At 40.0% G+C, this 24,076-nt stretch overlaps 1 protein-coding gene across 1 annotated transcript in view; it reads right to left on the bottom strand.

Annotated features, from left to right (window-relative positions):
* The window catches only part of APPBP2 (amyloid beta precursor protein binding protein 2), a 59,783-nt gene extending 44,090 nt beyond the window's left edge, over positions 1–15,693 (bottom strand). The window contains exon 1 of the mRNA XM_027519394.1: positions 15,250–15,693. Coding sequence (XP_027375195.1) covers positions 15,250–15,387 — 138 coding nt within the window. The 5' untranslated portion in view covers positions 15,388–15,693. The remainder of the gene's footprint in view (positions 1–15,249) is intronic.
* Positions 15,694–24,076: the final 8,383 nt, after the last annotated feature.

The following is a 24,076-nucleotide window of genomic DNA, read 5'->3' as shown; positions in this document are numbered from 1 at the left end:
ATTGATACCTTAAAGAAAATAAGAAAGAACAAATTTATTTTTTAGAAGTATGTAAACTATCTCCCAACAGATATGAAAACAGACAATAAAAATACAACTAAAACAATATTGTACAAGTATGAAGATAGACCAATCAATGGAACAAAATGCAGAGTTCAAAAGCAGATCTTAGTATACATAAAAACTTATGTATACTACTTACTTACTTAACATTTGATAAAGGGAGCATTTTAAAATCATTAAAAGAAAAAAATAGTTAATAAAGAATGCATAAAAATGCAGAAACAAAGTAAGGTACCTCCTGATAGAACAAAAATAAATCCCAGTCTTATCAAAGTTCTAAATATTAATATTAAACAATTAAGTAACATCCATGTTAAAAGTTACCTTGTAACACTGCCCTTCTAAAAGCATTATATACTACAGGTAAAATCATAAAGGAAGAAGAGATATGTGATTTCATAAACACCGAAAATGTCCATGAGTATAAAATACTGTAAACAAAAATTAAAAATATAACAAAAGTAAAATATTAGGAACACACTTATGTAGGATTTAATATCTTGAATACATAAAGAGGTGAAACTCCTGGTGATGTTTCAGAAGCAAGGGCTTTCGGACACTAAACATTTTTTCTATAAAAACTGAGGGCAGCTATTGCAAGGGTAATGCAAGACAGCCTCAAACCCAGAGAACTCTTTGGAAGATAAAGATGGAGATGAAAGCCTTCCTTAGCCTAAGACATTCTGAACTGACATACCTGCTTTCTCAGCCAATCCAAAATTACCAGGCTGAGTGAACAGTTTAGCGTTAATATCAAATAAGCAAACAAAATAATCTAGGCTAATTCCCAACAACAAAAACCTCAGAAAAGTTTAGAAAAAGACATAAAAGAAACAGCCCAAAACTGTGGTCTAAGAATAACTATGAAGTCACAAACACACTCACCCACACATACTCTACGAAACTCATGCATCTCACTCATGTTTGGAACAGTTACCCCTCTCTTTCAGTCACTGAAGAACTGCTGATATTGCGCTTATGGTAGAAGCACCAAGCAGAAGGAAAAAAGAGAGAAGGCAGGATGCAACAGTCCAATAATCCCTGAGCATCTATAGTACAGGATTTGTATTTCACATCTTTTACCGGATTACTGCAAATGTTTCATAAAACTAGTCTTTCCATCAAACCAGTCAATCCTAAAGGAAATCAGTCCTGAATATTCATTGGAAGGGCTGATGCTGAAGCTCCAATACTTTGGCCACCTGATGTGAAGACCTGACTCACTGGAAAAGACCCTGATGCTGGGAAAGACTGAAGGCAGGAGAAGGGGACGACAGAGGATGAGACGGTTGGATGGCATCACCAACTCAATGGACACGAGTTTGAGCAAGCTCCGGGATTAGTGGACTGGAGCCCACGGGGTTGCAAAGAGTCAGACATGACTGAGCGACTGAACTGAACTGAGTCTTTCCATTACTGTTCTTGTTCTCCTCTAATCAATGTCCACATAGCAGGCAGAATGAACTTCTGAAAAAGTGAATCATTTCATGCCATTACTGTTTAAAAGCATGCACCTTCAATGCATACGTAATCCAAAATTGTTAATGTGGTCTACGAGTCTTTAAAAGTCATCTAAGTCCTACTAGCTTTCAAACCTCATTTTTCACCATTCTTTCTCCCTGATCCCCTACACATTTCTGCCATACTAACTTTCTTTTATTCCACCTCCTGACTTTTTGTACACAAACCTGCTGCCTGCACACGGAAAACTGATGCCATGATTCTTGATTTGGTTAATTTGTAACCATCCTATTGGTCTCAGCTAACACCTCACTTTTTCCAAGACCTTCCCTTGACTCCCCAAACTAAGTTCTGTTCCCTGTTATATTTGCTCATAACACGTATTTTTCTTCCACAGGTGCACCAAGGCAGGCATACACACATTCACTTAAGTGATAATTTGTTAAACATGTCATTCCATTACATTCTACACTCTGACCACTTTCACCACTATATTCTCAATACCCAACACAATGCCTAGGAACAGACACATATTCAGTATTATCTGAATGCAAAATCCAAACTGGTAGCAATCTGCTCTGGGTAGAACTCAGAATCTTAGAGGAAAAAAACAAACAAAAAATTAAAAACATACTCTCTATCTCTGGAGCTTATCATTTAGAGTATAAAGTATTCAATACTGCTATTCTATAATTTTTTATTGAAATTGCCCAAATTCATCTGATGAACCTGACATTAAGGGAAAAACCCTGATTTGACAGTTATTTACTGTCTCCTCAATCAGACTGTAAGCATCTTAAAGAGACATCTGCTAGGCTCCCGTCCTGTCCTCTACTGTACTGACACTCCGTGCCCATACAATAAACTCTGAGAACAAATCTGAATGCAAACTTAATAAACTACAGTGCAGAACATAAGGTGCTAGTATCTGAATGTAAAAATCAAGAACAAATTGTAATAGCTCCTTAAATTTATAGACAAAAATAGGTGTTCCCTAATTTGACATCTGATCTTTTACCAAGTACCTGGTGCATTCATTGTATTAAACTCTCAGCTTACTGAACCTGTTTAACCTTTGTAATTTTCATATCAAAATCAAGATTATTATAGCTAGGAACATTCTACTTACTTTTTAAAATTAACTTCATAAATATCACGAACATTTGTGTAAGGCCGATTGTCCTAGCTTTGGAGAATATAGTGGTGACTATGGTCACCACTGGAATACAAAGACAGTGAGAAGTGTTTTGTGATTTCAGGGACTTCCCTGGTGGTCCAATGATTAAGACTCTACACTTCCACTGCAGGGGGTGCGGGAAGCGTGGGCTCGATCCCTAGCTGGGGAGCTAAGATCCCACGTGTCTTAGTTCCCACATCCCACGCGTCATGTAGTGTGGCCAAAATTAAAAAAAAAAAAAAAAAAGAACTGTGATTTCAAAAAATTCAGAGGCTGTCAGGTAGGAAAATAAATGATGTTCAGATTATACAACCCAGACAGGCAGTGTTTTAGGAACACAAATAAAATACCCAGACCAATGAAGAAAGCACTTTGGCAGAGGTTTAAAAAGGAATGGGAGTCAAACTTCTGGCAATATGGCAGATAGCACCGACAAACAGAAACTTTGCAGCCTCTTTCCAAACAGAGCAATGCTGGATAAAATATTACAAAACAACTTGGGGATAAGTAGCCGAGTTTGAAATTAAGAGCAGAAACTTCACAGCTGCCCCAAATTAAGGAGACATGAACTCAAGAACAGCTGAAAAGAAAAACAGACTAGTTTTATAGCTCCAAGTGGTTGTGGACCAGAGTGCAATGACCAGATAGATAGGAAGGATTAAGGGCAGCAGATCCTTTTAAGCAAAGGAATCTGGCACTGAACTGACTCACTAAACCCAGGAATAAAAGTCTAGAACATCTCCCACAGCCTTGGCAAAGTCTGCTGTGAAAAACTAAAACCAGCCTAGGACATTTGTAAGTATGCAGTCCAAATTCATACTACCTAGATAATCTACAGCCCCCCAATCCTGAATTTGGCTTTAAAAACTGGTCTGAAACCAGTGAAACCTATGAAGTATTCACAAGCAAAAAGGCTGAAACACCTACAAGGGATGATGAAAATGTTTTAGAGGTCTATCACTGGAATCTCACAACCAAAGGAAACTCTGTAGAGTCTATAGGAAAACGGATCCTGTTTCCTCAAGAAATAAGTTGCAAAGATAAGAAAACAGATGGATAGGGAATCTACAGACCAACAGAGCCTTAAGAGATCTATCAGCCAACACCCAAGGCACAGATCTTACCTGGATTCTGATCCAAACAAACTGTAAAACTATATACATATTTGACACTTAAAAACCAAAAATTTGAATGACTGGCAATTTAATAAAGAATTACTATTAATTTTTCTTTGGTGTTATAATAGTATGATGACAACTAAGATATTTACAGATGAAATTAAATGATGTGCTTCCAAATACTATATGAAAGGGGATTGGAGAAAATAGATTCAGCAGTAAAACTGGCCAAGAATTGGTAACTGTTGAAGCTCAGCGATGGACACATGGAGATCCATTATTCTATTCCAGCTACTTTTGCGTTTAATTTTTCCATAATAAAACGTTTTCTAAAAATAATGCATCCATTACCGCTAAACAAGTAACATCCTTTACCTCTAAGATAAATAAAAGTAGCAATATTTTGTTTTGTTTAACACATGTAAGATACATTTATTCTTGTTCTCTAATCTCAAAGTTCATTTGAAATTTAGCTCTAAATAAATTCACTTTGGAATATAAATTTCCTTATTCTATTTTCACATTACACTGTATATTACATGTAATGTCCTTTACCTGTTGCTTGAGTGCACTGTGATCTCAGATTATACATTCATGGATTAAAGCAAGTACTATAGAAGTATCTTAATATAATGCACATTTAATTAAAAAAGAAATGCTTTCTTCTGGAGGTAAACCAACATTTAAATTTCTTACTTCTTATGGGATTTCCCTGGTGGTCCAGGGGTTAAGAATCCACCTTACAATACAGATGAGGTGGGTTCGATTCCCAGTCAGGGAACTAAGATCCCACGTGCCTCAGAGCAACTAAGTCCATGAGCTACAGCCATTGAGTCCGTGAAGCTCAACGAAAGAGTCCACAGGATACAAAGAAAATCCCACGTGCTGCCACTAAGACCTGATGCAGCCAAGTAAACAAATTTATTATTGCTTTTTATAACATTTTCTCAGCTGCTCCACACTCATTGGTTCCATTATACTTAAAAAAATATATATACAACTGACCAACATATGATTATTTGCATCTTGCAGGGCAAAGTGCTCTGTTTACTGATAAGTGAGCTAAGTAGACATATTCACATTATTTAAAGTACAAGGAATAGTTAACTCTCAAATGGGAACGTAACCCTTTCCTAACTTTAAATATACTGTCCACATATATGATACTAGATTCACCATCCATTAAAAGAGAAATTAAAAGAGTTTTTCCCCCAATCATTCTAAGAATGAACTTACGTCTAGAACCCATATTCTCTAATTCTCTCATTTGGTGGGTCAATGGAACATTTTCAAGATAACATGATTGTGTTAATGGTGGAAGATGCTATCATGATACAAATGGAAAGTCAAAACAAAAGTCTGAAACTGAAAGTGAAGGTCGCTCAGTCGTGTCCAACTCTTTGGGACCCCATGGAATATACAGACCATGGAATCTCCAGGCCAGAATACTGGAGTAGCCTTTCCCTTCTCCAGTGGATCTTCCCAACCCATGGATTGAACCCAGGTCTCCTGCATTGCAGGCGGATTCTTTACCAGCTGAGCCACAAGAGAAGTCCAAGAATCCTGGAGTAGGTAGCCTATCCCTTCTCCAGTGGATCTCTCCAACCCAGGAATCCAACCAGGGTCTCCTGCACTGCAGGCAGATTCTCTACCAACTGAGCAATGAGGGAAGCCCCAAAAGTCTAGTTAGATGAAAAATCTAGCCAACAATGATAACCAGTCATATATAACCAAATAGGTATCAGGGATCTCTGTATGTAGGTAAGAAGTTTCTTGACTTCTCTTCTTAAAGCATCACTACCAACCTTGGTGAAAATCAGGAGTGTATCCATGAGGCAGTAGAAAGAAGACAGTATGGTTTTAAGAGGGGCTTCCCTGGTAGTTCAGATGGTAAGGAATCTGCCTGCAATGTGGGAGACCCAGGTTCAATCCCTGGGTCGGGAAGATCCACTGGAGGAGGAAATGGCAACCCACTTCAGTATTCTTGCCTGGAGAATCCCATGGACAGAGCAGCCTGGCAGGCTACAGTCCATGGCTATAAGAAAACATTCTGTCTCTATATGAGATGTCATGCCCTGCACTTGAAACACTGTAAATTAACTACACTGCAATTTTTTAAAAATTAGGGGAAAAAACCCTAAAAACAAAAAACCTCATTCTGTATTCTAGATAGCCAACTTTAAAACATTTGTTTTGGGGACTTCTGTGGTGATTCAGTGGTTAAGACTCCTTCCTTTCACTGCAGGGCAAGGGTTTAATCCCTGATCAGGGAACTAAGGGAACTGAGATCCCATATGCCATGTAGCCAAAAAATAGAAACAAATATTGTTTCCTTTGATTCCAGCAGAGATGCTTTTTTTTTTTTTTTTAAATTAGAAAACATAGAAAGGAACTTATAAAAGAGAAAACCAGGGCTTCCCTGGTGGCTCGGTGGTAAAGAACCTGCATGCCAATACAAGAGATGCAAGATACTCTGGTTCGATCTCTGGGTCGGAAAGATCCCTCAGAGGAAGGCATGGCAACCCATTCCAGTATTCTTGCCTGGAGAATTCCATGGACAGAGGAGCCTGACAGACTCCAGTTCATAGGTCACACAGAGTCAGGCACAACTGAAGCAACTTTGCTCATACGCAGACATAAGCATCCTAGAGCCAGTGCTCTGCAACAAGAGAAGCCACCGCAGTAAGAAGCTCTTTGACCTCTTTGATGGCAACTGAGGAGGAACCCCCACTCCCTGCAACTAGAGAAGTCCTACAATCAGCAATGAAGACTCAGTACAGACAAAAATAAATCTTTAAAAAAGTATCAATAGTATCAACTATTCTTTGACTATACCCAAGATAGTTTAATAATGTGGGAGTTTTGTCTGCTGTGGAGGCACGTGGACAAAGGGGAAAATATAATTTAACTTCTTTTATGGTTTTAGTCTATCAACTTCTCTTTGGTTATTTGTACTTTCCTAGTCGGAAAGATCCTCTGTAAGAGGAAATGGCAACCCACTCCAGCATTCTTGCCTGGAGAATCCAATGGACAGAGGACCCTGGTGGGCTACAGTCCACGGGGTTGCACAGAATCAGACACAACTGAAGCAACTCAGCATGCATGCATATAAGCTATGCTACATCTAAAGCGAATGATGCTACAACTTAAAAGACTATCTTCCCCCTTTCCATTGTATCCATGGTTATTTTTACTTTCTCATTCCTAGTTTTGAGAATGTGAGCTTTCTCTCACATTTCTTGATGTGGCTAACTAGTGAATTAATGTGGCCAATTAACTACTTAATTAGTTGACTTATTTTTCTTTTAAACCAATCACCTTGACCTACTTCTTATGTGAAAGTAAAAGTGTTTAGTCGTTCAGTCGAGTCCGACTCTTTGCGAACCCATGGACTACAGCCCACTAGGCTCCTCTGTCCATGGAATTCTCAAGGCAAGAATAGTGGAGTGGGTTGCCATTCCCCTCTCCAGGGGATCTTCCTGACCCAGGGCTTGAACCTGGGTCTCCCACATTGCAGGCAGATTCTTTACCACCTGAGCCATCAGGGAAACCCCTGAAAACAGAAGACCCAAGGATCAAACCCAGGTCTCCTGCATTGCAGGCAGATTCTTTGCTGTGCCATCTGACTTCTTAGTCACACTAATATTTTAGAGTATCGGCTTTTAGGCTATTCCCCTCTTAGTACAACTTCATGTGACAGATAGATTATTCTTAAAAATTCAATTTTACTTCTTTTATACAATAAAATAAATCATAAAAATTCTAGTATAAAAATATACAGAGAATATATGTACAAAGTTAAAAACAACTACAATTCTTTCCCTTGAATAAATATTACTGAAATTTTGTGTTCCTCTAGGTTTTTTTTCAACATGTACTCAAATGTACACATATATTCGCTCATTTAAAAACAACAAACATGATTGTTATTCATACTACTTTGTGACAAGCTTTTATTCTCCCCGTGTACTCTTTACACCAATATATCCAGCATTCTCATTCTTTCTAAATGATGTACAATATTCCATTCCTGATTGATGAGCAAACAGTTGTTTTCAATTTTTGCCACCATGAACAATACTGTACTTAACTTTCCTGAACAGAATTTCCTGTACAGTCAACAAGCATTCCTATAGGAAAATTTCATGGTATTGTAGATTAAAGGATAAGAGTTTTTTGAATCATTAAACCATGCTAATCTGGCAAGTGAAGAGGAATGGTAATCTTTAAACCTTTTTACTGATATATGACATATACACAGATGAGTGCACAACTTATATTTAAAATGTAAAGCTCTAAGAAGTACAAACTATTACGTATAAAATAAGCTACAGGAACATATTGTACAACACAGGGAACACAGCCAATATTTTACAATAATATAAATGGAGTATAACCTTTGAAAATTGTGAATCACTATATTGTATATCTGTAACATATATAATATTGTACATCAATTATACTTCAATAAAAAATACATAATTTTAAAAAGAAAAATAAAAGAACGCAAAGTTCAATACATTTTCACAAAGTGAACATGCCCAGATACCAACATGCAGATGACATTAACGAAACCGAGCACCATCAGAATCCCAGATATCTCCCTTCGCGCCCTGCACTGTCACTACCCGCCAAGGGCAACCTCTCCAAACTTAAAACACTTTTCATTTTTTAAGCCTGTTTTTGAACCTTATGTAAATGGAACCACACATTATAGATCCACATTTTCCACGCTGCACCAAAATGCCCTGGGGCACTGCAAGATATTTTAAACTTGAAAGGTACAACATTCAACATTTATATAAAACCATGCCAAATACTAGACTGCTATATTTCTTTCAATGACATCTTATCTTTGTGAAGCAGCATTTTTGGTGGTTGTCATGATAAAAGGAACGTGCAAAACTCATGTAACAGAAAATAAGAATGGTAGTTTCCAATTCAATTTCAAGATCTGAGAAGTTGTACAGTGTCTGACACATACACACATTTCAGTAGTAAGTAATCATGCTTATTTAAGAATGGAGTAAAATACTCTTTCAATTTCTGTTTATTCATTTTTTTTAATGGTTCTTGTGTTTTTAGGACTTAAGTATTATTCAGTTTTTTATATCTAACTACTTAATTAACAGAGCTGTCAGGTATTTCTTTTGACCTAAAGGTGCTGTGAAGGGAGAAAGTTTGGGAGCCTCTGGTATATACTCCTTTGCTGATTTCTTTCACTTAATGTCACCTGTGAGATATATCCATATGGTTTCACAACTGCAATTCATTCATTTTACTGTAAAATATTCCTCTACATGACTATTACACAATTTATAATTCTCCTACTGATGGCTATTGGGATAGTTTCCATTTTTTTGGTTATTATGAATAGTGTTGCTATGAACCTTACTGTTATAATCGTGAGGAGGAATTACTGGGGTATACGGTGTGTGTATACACGCATATGCACACTTTATAGTAGACAATGTGAGTTTTCCAAAATGGTGTATCAATTAACACTTCCACTAACAGTTTATGAGAGTTCTGATTGCTCCATATCCTTACCAACACTTCTTTTTCATTTAGTCATTCTGAAGAGAGTATAGTAGAACAGCAATTTCCCTGAAGACAAAATGAGGTTGAGCATCTTTCCAAAATGTTTCACTGGACCTTTGAATGTCCTCTTTTTGGATGTCTATTGAAATTATTTTCTCATTTAAAAGAATTAGCTATTTCTTGTTTATTTCTAGTCTTTTAGATGCAAGATGAATCTTTTATGAGATAATATGTGCTGCAAATATTTCCTCCCACTCTGTGGCTTCGCTTTTCACTCTTTTAATGGTATCTTTTAATAAACAGATATTCTTAATCTTAAAATAGGCCAATATACCAAATTACCTTTTACATTTAGCTCATTTTTTGTATCCTATTTAATATATTTTTGCTGACACAGTGAAAACTTTTTCCTAAAACACTGTTTTCCACATTCAGATCAGCAATCCACCAAAAATGGTAATTGTGTATAAGATCATGATCTTTCTCCCTCTACATGGATATCCAACGAACCAACACTATTTATTTGATCTTCCTTTCCCCATTGTACCACTATGTCACCTTTGTCATAAACCAGGTGACAGTACATGTGTCAGTCTGTTACTGGACTGAACTCTTCCACTGGGCTGTCTATTTATATGGCAATCCCATATTATCCTATCTGTTACAGCTCCATATTTGATGGTGTAAGTTCTCCAGATTTCTTCTTCATGATTGACTTGGCTTGACATTGCACTTTAATTTGCATTTCATTTGTTGTTTATTAGCCATTCATATTTTCGTGTTCTGTGAGCTAGCTCTTCAGGTCTTCTGGAAATCAGCTGGTTGTACTTTATATACTGGTGAACATCAGATCTTTCTGTATTAGGAAATTCATACCTGACAAATGTCATTTGCATCAATTCAGTTCAGTTCAGTTGCTCAATGTCTGACTCTTTGCGACCCCATGGACTGCAACACGCCAGGCCTCCCTGTCCATGACCAACTACTGGAGCTTGCTCAAACTCATGTCCTTTGAGTTGGTGATGCCATCCAACCATCTCATCCTCTGTCGTCCCCTTCTCCTCCCGCCTTCAATCTTTCCCGGCATCAGGGTCTTTTCAAATGAGTCAGCTCTCTGCATCAGGTGGCCGAAGTATTGGAGTTTCAGCTTCAACATCAGTCCTTCCAATAAACATTCAGGACTGATCTCCTTTAAGATGAACTGGTTGGATCTCCTTGCAGTCCAAGGGACTCTCAAGAGTCTTCTCCAACACCACAGTTCAAAAGCATCAATTCTTCGGTGCTCAGCTTTCTTTATAGTCCAACTCTCACATCTAAACACAACTACTTGAAAACCCATAGCTTTGACTCTAGGACTTTTGTTGGCAAAGTAATGTCTCTGCTTTTTAATATGCTGTCTCTATGCTCATTTGCATAGTCTTTTTAAAAAAATGTACTTTCAATTTCCCCCCTAATTTTTAATGTATTCAACAGAATCCATTTCTTTTTTTCATCCTGGGTTTTGGTTTCATGCTTAGAGAAGCCTTCGCTAAGCCAGGACAGTATTACAGCGTTGGCAAGATGAATAACAGAGAACTTAACATTCTACATTACTCATTTTTGTAATATTTGACACTTTTTAAATTTGTAAATTACTTTAAAAATAATTTCTTTAAAGAAGAATTTCAGTCATTCCCACTGTAAGATACTGACCCAGTAATTTATTTTGGTGCTTTTAAGATACCATTTGCCATATTTAAATCTTTAATTTGCTTGGAATTCATTTTGGTGTAAAGTGTTAAGTAGAGGTCCAACACTCCTCCCAGATAACCAGCTTCCTCCCAACTGTTTAAATACAGCATTGCCCTGTAACTTTAGTACATAAACAAATTCTTATATATGCTTTAGCTTCCATGTAGACTGTCTACTATGTCCTAGAAATCAATTTCCTTCTTTGCTCTTCTTTTTCCAATACTGTATTGTTTTACAATAAATATGGTCTTCTAATATACTTGACTATCCTGAATGTTGTACATTTAACATTTTCCTTGGCTCATTTATTCTCAGGTAATTAATTCCTCCATGTAAGCATCATATTTAATAAGTTTCCTATACCTAGTAAAATCCTGAGATTCTGATTCAACTTGCAATAAATTCAAAGCTTAAACTGACATGAGCTGACAAATTTATAACACATTACCTTTCCATCCATATACAGGGTGTGGCTGCCGATTTATGTTCTTTTATGCCCCACTCCCACTAAAGTTTTTGCTATTTTTTTATTTATCTTTGGCCACACCATAGGGCTTGGAGATTCCCCAACCAGGGATCAAACCTTGGTCCTTGACTGTGAAAGTGCAGAATCCCAACTAATGGATCACCAGAGAATTTCCTGTTCTCAATTTATTAATCCTAAGAGCTTTCTAATGTGAAAAAACATTAACTCTTTGGTTGTCAAATATGTTGCAAGAAATTTTTTTGCAATTTGTTACCAGCCAATTTAAAAAGATTATGAGAATATTAGTTGAGAGTGAAGATAACTAAGAATAGAAATAAACACAAAAAATGAAGAAAAAATACAATTCTAATACTAAATCAGGAATTCATTCATATGTTTTTTAGCAGAAGACTTAAAATAATAATTTTTAAAACCCCCAAATTACTAAGTTAAAGACTGAAAACAAAAAATAAAACACATTACTGAGACACTTCACCTGGTCAAAAGTTAACTCTATGGCAAATTCTGTCACTGGAACAGGATACAAAACAGACCATTCAGCAGTTACAATAAAAAGATCACAAACTGCATCTTTGAGGAACCCAGACCTTCACTCTATTTGCTTTTACTTGGTATATAATTTCACAATTCTTTCTATTCGCTTTATCTACTTCTGTTCCCAAATCGTTGAGTGCCCTTAGCAAAACATCGATCTGAGTCAGAGACATTATTCAGTACTGTTTTATTGAACCATCTATATCTTCTGTCAATTTTTTAAAAAACATATACACCTTAGCAGCCATTCCAACTTCTGTTTAGCCTTTCTACATAAAAGCCGCCACTCCTGTCCCTTACTGCCAGCAAGCGATCTTATCCTAATTCCTTACAACCATTCTTCGCAATCTTACTTATGTTATACTTCATGTCTTTACCTCTTTCCATCTGATCTTAGAGGAAGAAGTAGTCTTCCCCAACTCCAATGAAAGACTGGTACCTTAATTTATGGATGGTGAAAGAAGGGGCAAAGCTCATTCAATTAGTGTCTCTATTCAGGGTCTCTGCTCCATAACTTATTTCCTGCCTCACTTGTATACTCAACCTCTCACTCTGTTTTGGTGTCTGTCATTCAGACAAGAAGTATATTTTAACATCTTCCATCCTTAAACTTTAACAACTTTCACATTTTACCCTTCTACAGATCATCCCTCTCTCTCCCTTCCCTTCTTAGGAGCAGTCAGCACACCTGCTTCTTCATCTCCTGTTTATTCCATAACCCCATTTTCTAAAGCTGCACCTGAAGCTACCGACAAAAACTAACCGAGTGACAGTGAACTACAGTGAATCAGGATGGGGGAATTTTTGATGCACAAACACTATAATTTTGTCTGTGACTATGCCTATTGATGGCAGTTGGGGCAACTGGAGGGATCTGATTATGGGTTCTCCTTGGAAACTATAAACTGGAGAAAACTGGAAACACTCAACAGTAAGCAAGAAAGCAAGGTAAAGAGAATACTGGGTATGCTGCTGCTGCTAAGTGGCTTCAGTCGTGTCCGACTCTGTGCGACCCCATAGATGGCAGCCCACCAGGCTCCCCCATCCCTGGGATTCTCCAGGCAAAAACACTGGAGTGGGATGCCATTTCCTCCTCCAATGCATGAAAGTGAAAAGTTAAAGTGAAGTTGCTCAGCTGTGTCTGACTCCTAGCAACCCCATGGACTGCAGCCCACCAGGCTCCTCCGTCCATGGGATTTTCCAGGCAAGAGTACTGGAGTGGGGTGCCACTGCTTTCTCCATACTGGATATGAGACCCTGACTAAATTACTTCACTTTCTCACTTATAAAACAAGTTAATACCCTAATTTAGTTTAATTGTGAGGCTTAAAATAACTGTGTAAGAGCACTTACAGTTTCAGGCATATGTTAAATACCTTCCTTTCCACATTCCCAACAGGCAGACAACTATTAAGGAATAAAAAGTGTACCCAAAAGACGCCATATTAAAACTCTGTGGGCTATATGAAACACAAAATGTGGCCAAAAGCACCATCTGTTCATTCACTATTAATAATGCTCTAATGAAAAGCTTCAATTAGAAATGAAAGTTACTAGAAAGATATCCAAGTACTTTGAAGAAATTCAACCAATGAATGTACTTTGATTAAATTTCCAATGATTTTCTCTAAAAAGTGTAAAAGGTTACAACATAGGATTTAATAAAATGGATACAGTTAGCATACACACAAAGTTGCAGTTTCCCAGGCTGGGAAAGAACTCTTAACTCATCCTTCCTGCGAGGAATACATTTTAAATACACAAAACTTCCTTAGACACACACAAAAGCAAATCAATGTATCAAAGGGATCTGGAATAAAGGGAGATTTTTCCTTAACCACCCACCCCCAAATAATAATATAAATGACCAAAATGAATATTCTCCAAATATCTAGGGGGTAAAAATTGTTAAACTGGTGTAAAGCAGCTGGATTTAGTAGATAGAATGTAGCAAGTCAGCAGCTTTCTAAAAAAATATTCTGGGGTGGAGAAAGCGGGCAATCTTCCCAGTGAAACAACTGCCATAAAACACCATATATATGTAAGAACATACACATCTGTTAAATCTTAGTTTACAATGTTCCAGCCAACTTACAAATCAAGAGGAAGTGTTTAGATCTAAAAAATAAATCATACTTTTACTTCTGGTCAAATTCTGCGTGGGTGGCTACTGGAGACGAGGAGATATCCACGCCGATTCAAGGCAAAGAGGACTGAATAATAAGGCCACTGTTCACATTCAAATGTGGGGGGAGAGGAAAAGGGAGGCTCCGAGTCCATAAAGTTCTCCTCCCTCTCTAAACACTGCAAGACTGTCCACGTCTAAAGACACTTACCCTTGAACCTCCTTGGAGACTGAACTTGGAGGCTTTTTGTTCAGATTTTTGAGGGGGAGCGATTTAGGAATGCTGCAAGATTACAACTTTCAACTACAGGAACATGATTTAAATTCTCAAGTGTTTTTTGTTTTTTTAAAAAGAAAGACTTTCTTCCTTTCAGGTAGTTTATCACCATTCTCGTATTAATAAAACCGCCTATTCAACCGCAAGGGTCAATATAAACAAAAACCACAGCTTCAAAGGATACGCGAATAAGGCACACCATTACTTCCAATAATTCCCCAACTTCCTCCCAATGACCGACGAGAAAGGTGACACGAAGCAAGAAAAGAAAAATACTTGCAAAGGAGGGAGGCGAGAGGAGAAGGCAGAAAGGAGGGGGAAACAGCAAAACAAAAGTCCAGCTGATGCTGACACTTAATTGGGGAAGAGAGGGCAGAAAATATTCCCGAAGTCACAGGCTGGAAGCCAAGGGCTGAGTGGGACAAGGGCGCAATAGAGGAAGTCCAAGCAAAAGAGGCCTACCCCAAAGGGGCCCCGAGGTACGAGGGAACACCAAAAGCCGAGGGGGGAAAGTCTCACTGCGAAGAGGCATCCCATCCATCAAGGCACGAGAGTTTGAGACACAGAAGATAGCAGATGGAGCGTTTCTACACCGGACAGCCCGGCACCGCCCCAGAGGTCTCGGGGCGCCGATCCCACTACGAGGGGTGAGGGGTTAAACGCGGGGGTTCGCGGACGTGGAAGGGGGTGCGGCCCCAGGGGCTGCGGCGGGAAGAGCGGGTCCACGGCCCGTACCTTGTAGTACACGTCGAACTGGATGTTCTCCGGCAAGGAGCGGATGTCGCGGCGAGAGCGGATGTAGTTATCCACCACAGCGGAGATGGCGGTGTTATAGAGAGTCTCTGGGATCCACTCGAGCTCCACGGCCGCCATCTTCCTTCTCTCCGCCTCCTCCGCCTCCTCCGCCTCCTCCTCCCGAAGGCCCCCGCCTCCCTCCGTAGCGAACTCCTCAGCGGCCCCGGAGGATTCCGAGGGGCGGCGGCGGCGGCGGCCACGCGGGCACACGGCAGAAGGGCGCGGCCGCCCTGACTCCTCCCGGCTGAGCTGCGGGCGGCGGGCGCAGACCCTGCGGGGAGAGCTCGCCAGAGAAACGGGGCCAGCCGCGCCGAGGCCTCACATTCCGGGTCTGCGAGCACCCCGGGCTCCGTCCCAGCACCGAGCTCTGCAGGGGCGGGACTGCGCGCGCGCGGCGTCATGACGTCAGCGCACGCCGACACGCCGGAGGGCAGGAATGCGGCAGGCGACTCGGGAAGGAAAAATCCCGCCCACGGGGAACAGAGTTTTTCCATGGGGACCGGGGCTGGGTGGTTGAGGGGGGACTTTTTTTTCGCTGGGACGAGTCATGACAGGTTTTTACCAGCTGCTGCCGAGTCTCCAGCTTCATCTCTCCTTTCAGCCAGTCCTTCTTCGGGAGTTCTAGGACCTTTTCGAGGTGCAGGCAAAAGTTTGGATGATAATTATCAGTCCACTGAAGATCGCACGTTCAGAGAATTCACATTGCTCTGGAAACATTCCCTTCGGCTCCGGTTCCTAAATCGAGTTAGGAACCTTCGGCCTAGAACTAGGGATCAGGATGAAAGGGAGACTTGCGTTGTGTAACCATTTGCACTGTTTGAACTTTACTGTTTCTTTTTCCTGATGAAATTTACCGGAAAAAAAAAAAAAAAAAACAGAAAACAAAAAGAACCACTTTAGAAAAATCTGGTGGGGCGGTTAGCCTGATTATGGAATTACAAATAGTGGTGAGAGAAAAAGGGCTAAGTGTTGGCCGTGATATGACTTACTGGTAAAACAGAAAGGAAGATTTCAACTTTCTCCCGTAGGTCTAGTCCCAGCCTCAGGGGAGAAATAATTGAGAGTTGTTGTTACAGCGCTCTTCCATCCTCAGCCTGAACATCTGCTAACTTATGTAACTTAATTTCCCGTGTCTTAGATTTCAAGAACTTCATGCAACATCTTTCTGCTCTAGTTTAAGGAAATTGTCGTAATTAGTGACACTGTCGGTCTCATAGTCATGCTATAGCAATGTAAAACCTGAAAACAACGATGATAATAATGTGCTGACACTTAAGAGCTAAAAGAATTGGAAGTGGCTCTTCCAGTTCACCTCGGTATGTCAATGTTAAAAGGTTAAATAGTTTGGTAAGAAAGAAGGAAACAAACACACTTAGTCCTCTTCTCAGTCTACACCAGTATTTACTCTGTAATCAATGAACCGAGGAAAGCTGTGGTTGGCCTTAAATAGGGTTACCAGAAGTGGCAAGTAAAAGAATGCAAATACCCAGTTATTTTAATTTCATATCAACAATCAATTCTTACCTTAAGGTGCTAATTCCAGAATTGGAATCCATTTGCAGGCCCTTGTGAACTGGCTGAACAGAGGAGAAAGTGGTAAAACTAGGCCATTTTTGTTGCAGTCTGCCCTCAATTGAAGGAAGAAAGCCTTTCGGTTGTACTCTAGAAAATTAATGAGTCCCAGCAGAGCTGGTATTTGAACTCAATAATTATATAAATGCTGCCTTTCATATTTTGGATGATAGCATAGCATCTGAGTTTTCAATGGTCAAGGTCAGATCATGAAGGTGCTAAAGTGATGCTGATGACCTTGGACTTTATCTTAGAGATGATAGGGAATCCCTAAAAGATTGTAAGGTAGTAAAAGAATCAGATTTGTGTGTCAGCAAGAAGACAGTAATCATCTATGACCAGCAGAGCCAGAAGAAGATCTTGAATCATGCACTCCTGGCTACAGAAGGATAGAATACAGAGGAGGCCTGCTAAGCTGTCATGGCCACCTATACATTTGGGTGGACGAGGTCCTTTGTATCACAAGATTATCCCCACAGTCCACCAAATCTCCTTTAAGCCTTGACTACTGGTAGCCTCAAATTTGGCAGAAAGCCTTCCACTCTACAGAGCTATATGAAACAGGAACTTGGTCCAAAAATCCTGAGAATTCTAAGAGGCAATACACATTGTAACTTTTTTTTTCTTCTTTGGCTGAGCCCTGCAGAATGTGGACTCTTAATTCCCCAGCCAGGGGTTGAACCCATGCCCTCTGTGTTGGAAGCCCAAAATCTTAACCACTGTACAGCTAGAGAAGACTCTGTAACTCTTTTTAACTTGCAGTATCTCCCTTCATTGAGATGTTGGAGGGGGCGTCCAAGTACCTTGCTTTTGAATCTGATTGGCTTATATCTGCTTCAATAAATGGAGTACAGCAGAAATGATGCTAAGCCAGAAAAGGCCACATAGAGTCTACCTTCTTCTCTGGAATACTCCTGGATTCCTGAGCCAGCTTGTAAAAAGATGAACTACTCTGAGGCAACTGTGCTCTGAGTAAGCCCAAGCCACATGGAGAGGCTACATGTAAGCACTCCTGGTCAACAGTCCCAGCTGAATGCAGCCTTTGAGTCATCCCTGCTCAGGTATCAGTTGTTTCCGTGAAGAAACCTCCACATGATTTGTCAATCCTAAGACGTGAGTTGGGCTTCCCTCATAGCTCAGCTGATAAAGAATCTGCCTGCAATGGAGGAGACCTGGACTCGATTCCTGGCTCAGGAAGATCCCCTGGAGATGGAAATGGCAACCCACTTGAGTATTCTTGCATGGAGATTCCCAGGGACAGAAGAGCCTGGTCGGCTACAGTCCACGGGGTTGCAAGAGTTGGACATAGCTGAGCAACTAAACCACCACCACCAAGACATTTGTGTTACCCTCTGCCTTTCCTGTGGAGAAGGCAATGGCACCCCACTCCAGTACTCTTGCCTGGAAAATCCCATGGACGGAGGAGCCTGGTAGGCTGCAGTCCATGAGGTCGCTAAGAGTCAGACACAACTGAAGCGACTTAGCAGCTGCAGCAGCAGCAGCCTTTCCTGTGGAAAATTCTGAAAGATGTGGGAATACCAGACCACCTGAACTGCCTCTTGAGAAACCTATATGCAGGTTAGGAAGCAACAGTTAGAACTGGACATGGAACAACAGACTGGTTCCAAATAGGAAAAGGAGTACGTCAAGGCTGTATATTGTCACCCTGCTTATTTAACTTATATGCAGAGTACATCATGAGAAACGCTGGGCTGGAAGAAGCACAAGCTGGAGTCAAGATTGCCGGGAGAAATAAAAGTAACCTCAGATATGCAGATGACACCACCCTTATGGCAGAACTAAAGAGCCTCTTGATGAAAGTGAAAGAGGAGAGTGAAAAGTTGGCTTAAAGCTCAACATTCAGAAAACTAAGATCATGGCATCCAGTCCCATCACTTCATGGCAAATAGATGGGGAAACAGTGGAAATAGTGGCTGACTTATTTTTCTGGGCTCCAAAATCACTGCAGATGGTGACTGCAGCCATGAAATTAAAAGATGCTTGCTCCTTGGAAGGAAAGTTATTACCAACCTAGACAGCATATTGAAAAGCAGAGACATTACTTTGCCAACAAAGGTCCGTTTAGTCAAGGATATGGTTTTTCCAGTGGTCATGTATGGATGTGACAGTTGGACTATAAAGAAAGCTGAGTGCCGAAGAATTGATGCTTTTGAACTGTGGTGTTGGAGAAGATTCTTGAGAGTCCCTTGGACTGCAAGGAGATCCAACCAGTCCATCCTAAAGGAGATCAGTCCTGAATGTTTATAGGAAGGACTGATGTTGAAGCTGAAACTGCAATACTTTGGCCACCTGATGCGGAGAGCTGACTCATTTGAAAAGACCCTGATGCTGGGAAAGATTGAAGGCGGGAGGAGAAGGGGACGACAGAGGATGAGATGGTTGGATGGCATCACCGACACAATGGACATGGGTTTGGGTGGACTCCGGGAGTTGGTGATGGACAGGGAGGCCTGGCGTGCTGTGGTTCATGGGGTCTCAAAGAGTCGGACACGACTGAGCGACTGAACTGAACACCCTTTCCAGTCTTTCCAGATGAGGGTCCAAGCATCAGTAAGCTAAGTGAGACAAGTGTCCTTGCTCTGCTCTGAAATCCTGACCCACAGAAACATAATAAGATGGTTCTTCATTTATATCACTAAGGTTGTAGTGGTTATGCCACAGCAGGTCACTGGAACACCCCATTCCAATCCCCTATAGTTCCCAGGAACCCATCACTTAATAGACTTCATAATCAACCTATTCCCTCCCAGAACTATACATTACTAAACATATGAATTCATTCATGAGAATGAGACAATTCATATCCTGTGTTGGACAATTTTCTTAATTTTCTGACAATGGCTATGCTGCTGCTGCTGCTGCTAAGTTGCTTCAGTCATGTCCGACTCCATGCAACCCCATAGACAGCAGCGCACCAGGCTCCCCCATCCCTGGGATTCTCCAGGCAAGAACACTGGAGTGGGTTGCCATTTCCTTCTCCAGTGCAGGAAAGTGAAAAGTGAAAGTGAAGTCACTTAGTCGTGCCCCACTCTTAGCGACCCCATGGACTGGAGCCTACCAGGCTCCTCCGTCCATGGGATTTTCCAGGCAAGAGTACTGGAGTGGGGTGCCATTGCCTTCTCCGATGGCTATGCTACACTGCCTATAAGAGTGAACCACCTAACCGTAGGTATCAGAATGGAGAGAAGGAATTTTTCCTTTTTTTTTTTAGATTATTTATTTTTGGGTGCGCTGGGTCTTCGTTGCTGCATGCAGGCTTTCTCTGGTTACGGCCAGCAGGGGCAGTCTCCAGTTGCGGTGTGTGGGCTTCTTGTTGCCTTGGCTTAGCATTGCGGAGCACTGCTCTAGGTTCGCAAGTCCAGTAGTTGTGGCTCGTGGGCTCTAGAGCACTGGCTCAGTAGTTGTGGCACATGGGCTTTGTTGCTCCGTGGCGTGTGGTATCTTCCCGGACCAGGCATTGCACCTGTGTCCTCTGCATTGGCAGGTGAATTCTTAATCACTCAACCACCAGGGAAGCCTGAGATAATGACTCTTGTGCTAAATTTGTAGAGGCTTTTTCAGAGACCTTCAAGTCTTAATTCCACATAGTCAACACCCATCAACCACAGACCAACAATCACATGGCCCTCATAAATAGTCATCAAGACACACCTATGGCATCACACATCACCGAGGCAAAATGACTGGGTCCTATAACTTGCAACCACCAAAGAACAGAGCAAGGCTTTCCAACAAGTTATCATCACTTGGGGACACAATGCAGGTAGGAAATTCTGCCCCGTTCTCATCTTTTAGTACCATTACCCGTATCTGCAGAAAACTCAAAAGCTTTTTTCTGTACATGTTCATGGTTACGATCCATCTTGTCTGGACTTCTTTAAATTCATCCTGCTTGCTACATGTGGCTTCTTGTCTCCAAAATTAATCCAAACTGCTACTTGCTAGGATGCTCCCCCAATCTTGTTCTCTACTGTCTTCATTAATATTGACCCTAAGACCAATAGCAAATATAATCTATCATTTGCCAGTCCTTATTTTGAGGAAGCTCCCTTAAAACCTACCCTGCACAAAGTCTACCTACTTACCCTGACAATCAGAAGTAGAGAATCACATGTTGATGTTTGGCAGAAACCTACCCAATATTGTAAAGCAATTATTTTTCAATTAAAAATGAATCAATTTAATTATTAAAAAAATTAAATGTAAAAAGAAAGGAAGTATAGAGTCAGCATAGATGGTCTGAGTGGTTTTGTATTTTGCTGCTAATGCTGGTCCAATACAGAATAAATGTTTAAGGGTCATTCTTGAAAAGACAGGCATATAATCCATAATCACAATACAATGTGAGAAACACTGTGATAGGGTTTCCTTGGGATGTTATAAGAGTAGTAAGGAGATAATGAGTTGGTTTTGGATGTAATATCTACATAAAAGTTCTAAAACAGGTCAATTAAAGCATTTTCAGTTGCAGTGAAGTTCATAGGATAATAACAAACAGATTTACTTGAGCAATTATAGGTGAGTTCATTTCACCTTGACACTATACCTCCAATTTCTAGGAAATTTTCTAATTATCAGAATGTTTAACATACATGCAAAAATTTGAAACAGAGTTATGGTTCTTTATCTGAAACAGTAAAAAGTTTAACTTTTTCAATAAGATAGAAAATAGGAACAAAGTAAACTATATGCAAATTGATATAGTCATGTAACCACCTCATGTAGCCATCTGATATGGGTATTAGCCTACCTAAGTGCATTCCAACCACATCCAACTCCTCACCAAACTGTTTAGTCCAAATATACAAATGATACAGATTTTTAACTTAAGAAGACAAAATATGTGGTGAGATCATCTACTGAGCTTAACAACATACTGAGAGATTGGGTCCAGTTTTGAATTTTTTAAGGATGAGGTTTCTATATTATACACAGGCAGACTTGGGATAGGTTTCAAGACTGGGGGAAAAACCTGATAATTTTTGAAGATAGTCAAGTATGAGAGAGTAAAAAGAGTATATCAAAAGAGAAGAAGAATGTATAATTCAAGAGAAAAGGAAAATTTAAAGATCACAATTATAAACTGCCATGTAACATCCTTTATAATGATATGTTACAATTTAATTATATCATGTGTGGATGCCATCTCCCCAGCAGGCCTGTAAGCTTCTTGAGGACTAGACAATATCGTGTGTTTCAGATACCAAGTCTACTGAAGACAGAGGGTGAGCATTCAGTAATTATATTAATAAAAGAATAGGTCTTCCTACTTCTCTTTTGGAGGGAAAAAACACAGAGTTCACTGCTTCCAAAAATTTACTTCCTTTAAACTCATACTTTGAAAAGCACATACTTTAAAATAGTTAATTTTTCCTTTTAAAAAAATGTTGTGAAATATACAAAACATTAAACTTAACTATTAACCATTTTAATGTACAATGTCTTGGCAATAAGTACACTAAGATTATTTTGCAACCATCAACATCGTCCATTCAGAACTTTTTCATCCTCTCAAAAACTCTGTACCATTAAACAATAATCCCCCAATTTCCTCCTCTTCTCAGCCCCTGGTAACTTCTAATCTGCTTTCTGTCTCTATGAGTTCACATATTCTAGATACCTCATATAGGTGGAATCATACAATTTTTGTCCTTTTGTGTCTGGCTTATTTCATTTAGCATGTTTTCAAGGTTCATCCATGTTGTAGCTTGTATCAGAATTCATTTCCTTTTTAAGGTTAAATAACACTCAATTGTATGTATATACCACATTTGTTTATCCATTCATTAGTTCATAGACATCTGGGTTGTTTTCACACTTTGGCAATTATGAATAATGCTATGAACAGAGTATACAAACATCTGTTTGAGTCATTGTTTTCAATTCTTTTGGGTGTATACCTAGGAGTAGAATTGCTGGATCATATGGTAATTCTCCCCTTCATGGATCACTGCCTTGTCGTGGCCCTTGCATAACTCGGTGAAGCTATGAGCCATGCTGTACAGAGCCATCCAAGACGGACGGGTCATGGCGGAGAGTTCTGACCAGATGTGGTCCACTGGAGGAGGGAATGGCAAACCACTCCAGGATTCTTGCCGCCAGAACCCCATGAACAGTATAAAAAGGCAAAAAGATATGACGCCAAAAGATGAGCCCCCCAGGATGGAAGGTGTCCAACAGGCTACTGGGAAAGAGTGGAGGGCGATTTATAGCTCCAGAATGAATGAGGCAGCTGGGCCAAAGCGGAAACGACACTCAGTTATGGATGTGTCTGGTGGTGAAAGTAAAATCCCATGCTCTAAAGAACAATATTTCATAGGAACCTGGAATGTTAAGTCCACGAATCAAGGTAAATTGGTCGTGGTCAAGCAGGAGATGGCAAGTGTAAACATCGACATTTTAGGAATCAGTGAACTAAAATGGACAGCAATGGGTGAATTTAATTCAGATGACCGTTATATCTACTACTGTGGGCAAGAATCCCTTAGAAGAAATGAGTAGCCCTCATAATCAAGTCCAAAATGCAGTACTTGGGTGCAACCTCAAAAACAACAGAATGATCTCAGTAATATCAAAGGTACATTTCAGCAAGAAGGGGAAGGTTAAAGGATGGAAACGGCAAGGACCTAACAGAAGCAGAAGAGATTAAGACATGGTAAGAAAACACAGAAGAACTGTACAAAAAAGATCTTGATGACCTGAAAACCATGATGGTGTGATCACTCACCTAGAGTCAGACATCCTGGAATGTAAAGTCAAATGGGCCTTAGGAAGCATTACTACCAACAAAACTAGTGGAGGTGATGGAATTCCAGCTGAACTACTTAAATCCTAAAAGATGATGCTGTTAAAGTGCTGCACTCAATGTGTCAGCAAATTTGGAAAACCCAGCAGTGGCCATAGGACTGGAAAACGCCAGTTTTCATCCCAATTCCAAAGAAGAGGAGTTCAAAAGAATGTTCAAACTACCGGGCACTTGTGCTCACTTCCCATGCTATTAAGGTTATGCTCAAAATCCTTCAAGCTAGGCTTCAGCAGTACTTGAATTGACAACTTGCAGATGTACAAGCTGGGTTTAGAAAAGGCAGAGGAATCAGAGATCAAATTACCAATATTTGTTAGATCATAGAGAAAGCAAGGGAATTCCAGAAAAACATCTACTTCTGTTTCATTG

The sequence above is a fragment of the Bos indicus x Bos taurus genome, chromosome 19 (genome assembly GCF_003369695.1).
Source record: "Bos indicus x Bos taurus breed Angus x Brahman F1 hybrid chromosome 19, Bos_hybrid_MaternalHap_v2.0, whole genome shotgun sequence".
Lineage (NCBI taxonomy): Eukaryota > Metazoa > Chordata > Mammalia > Artiodactyla > Bovidae > Bos > Bos indicus x Bos taurus.
This window is presented reverse-complemented; position numbering and strand designations above follow the sequence as displayed.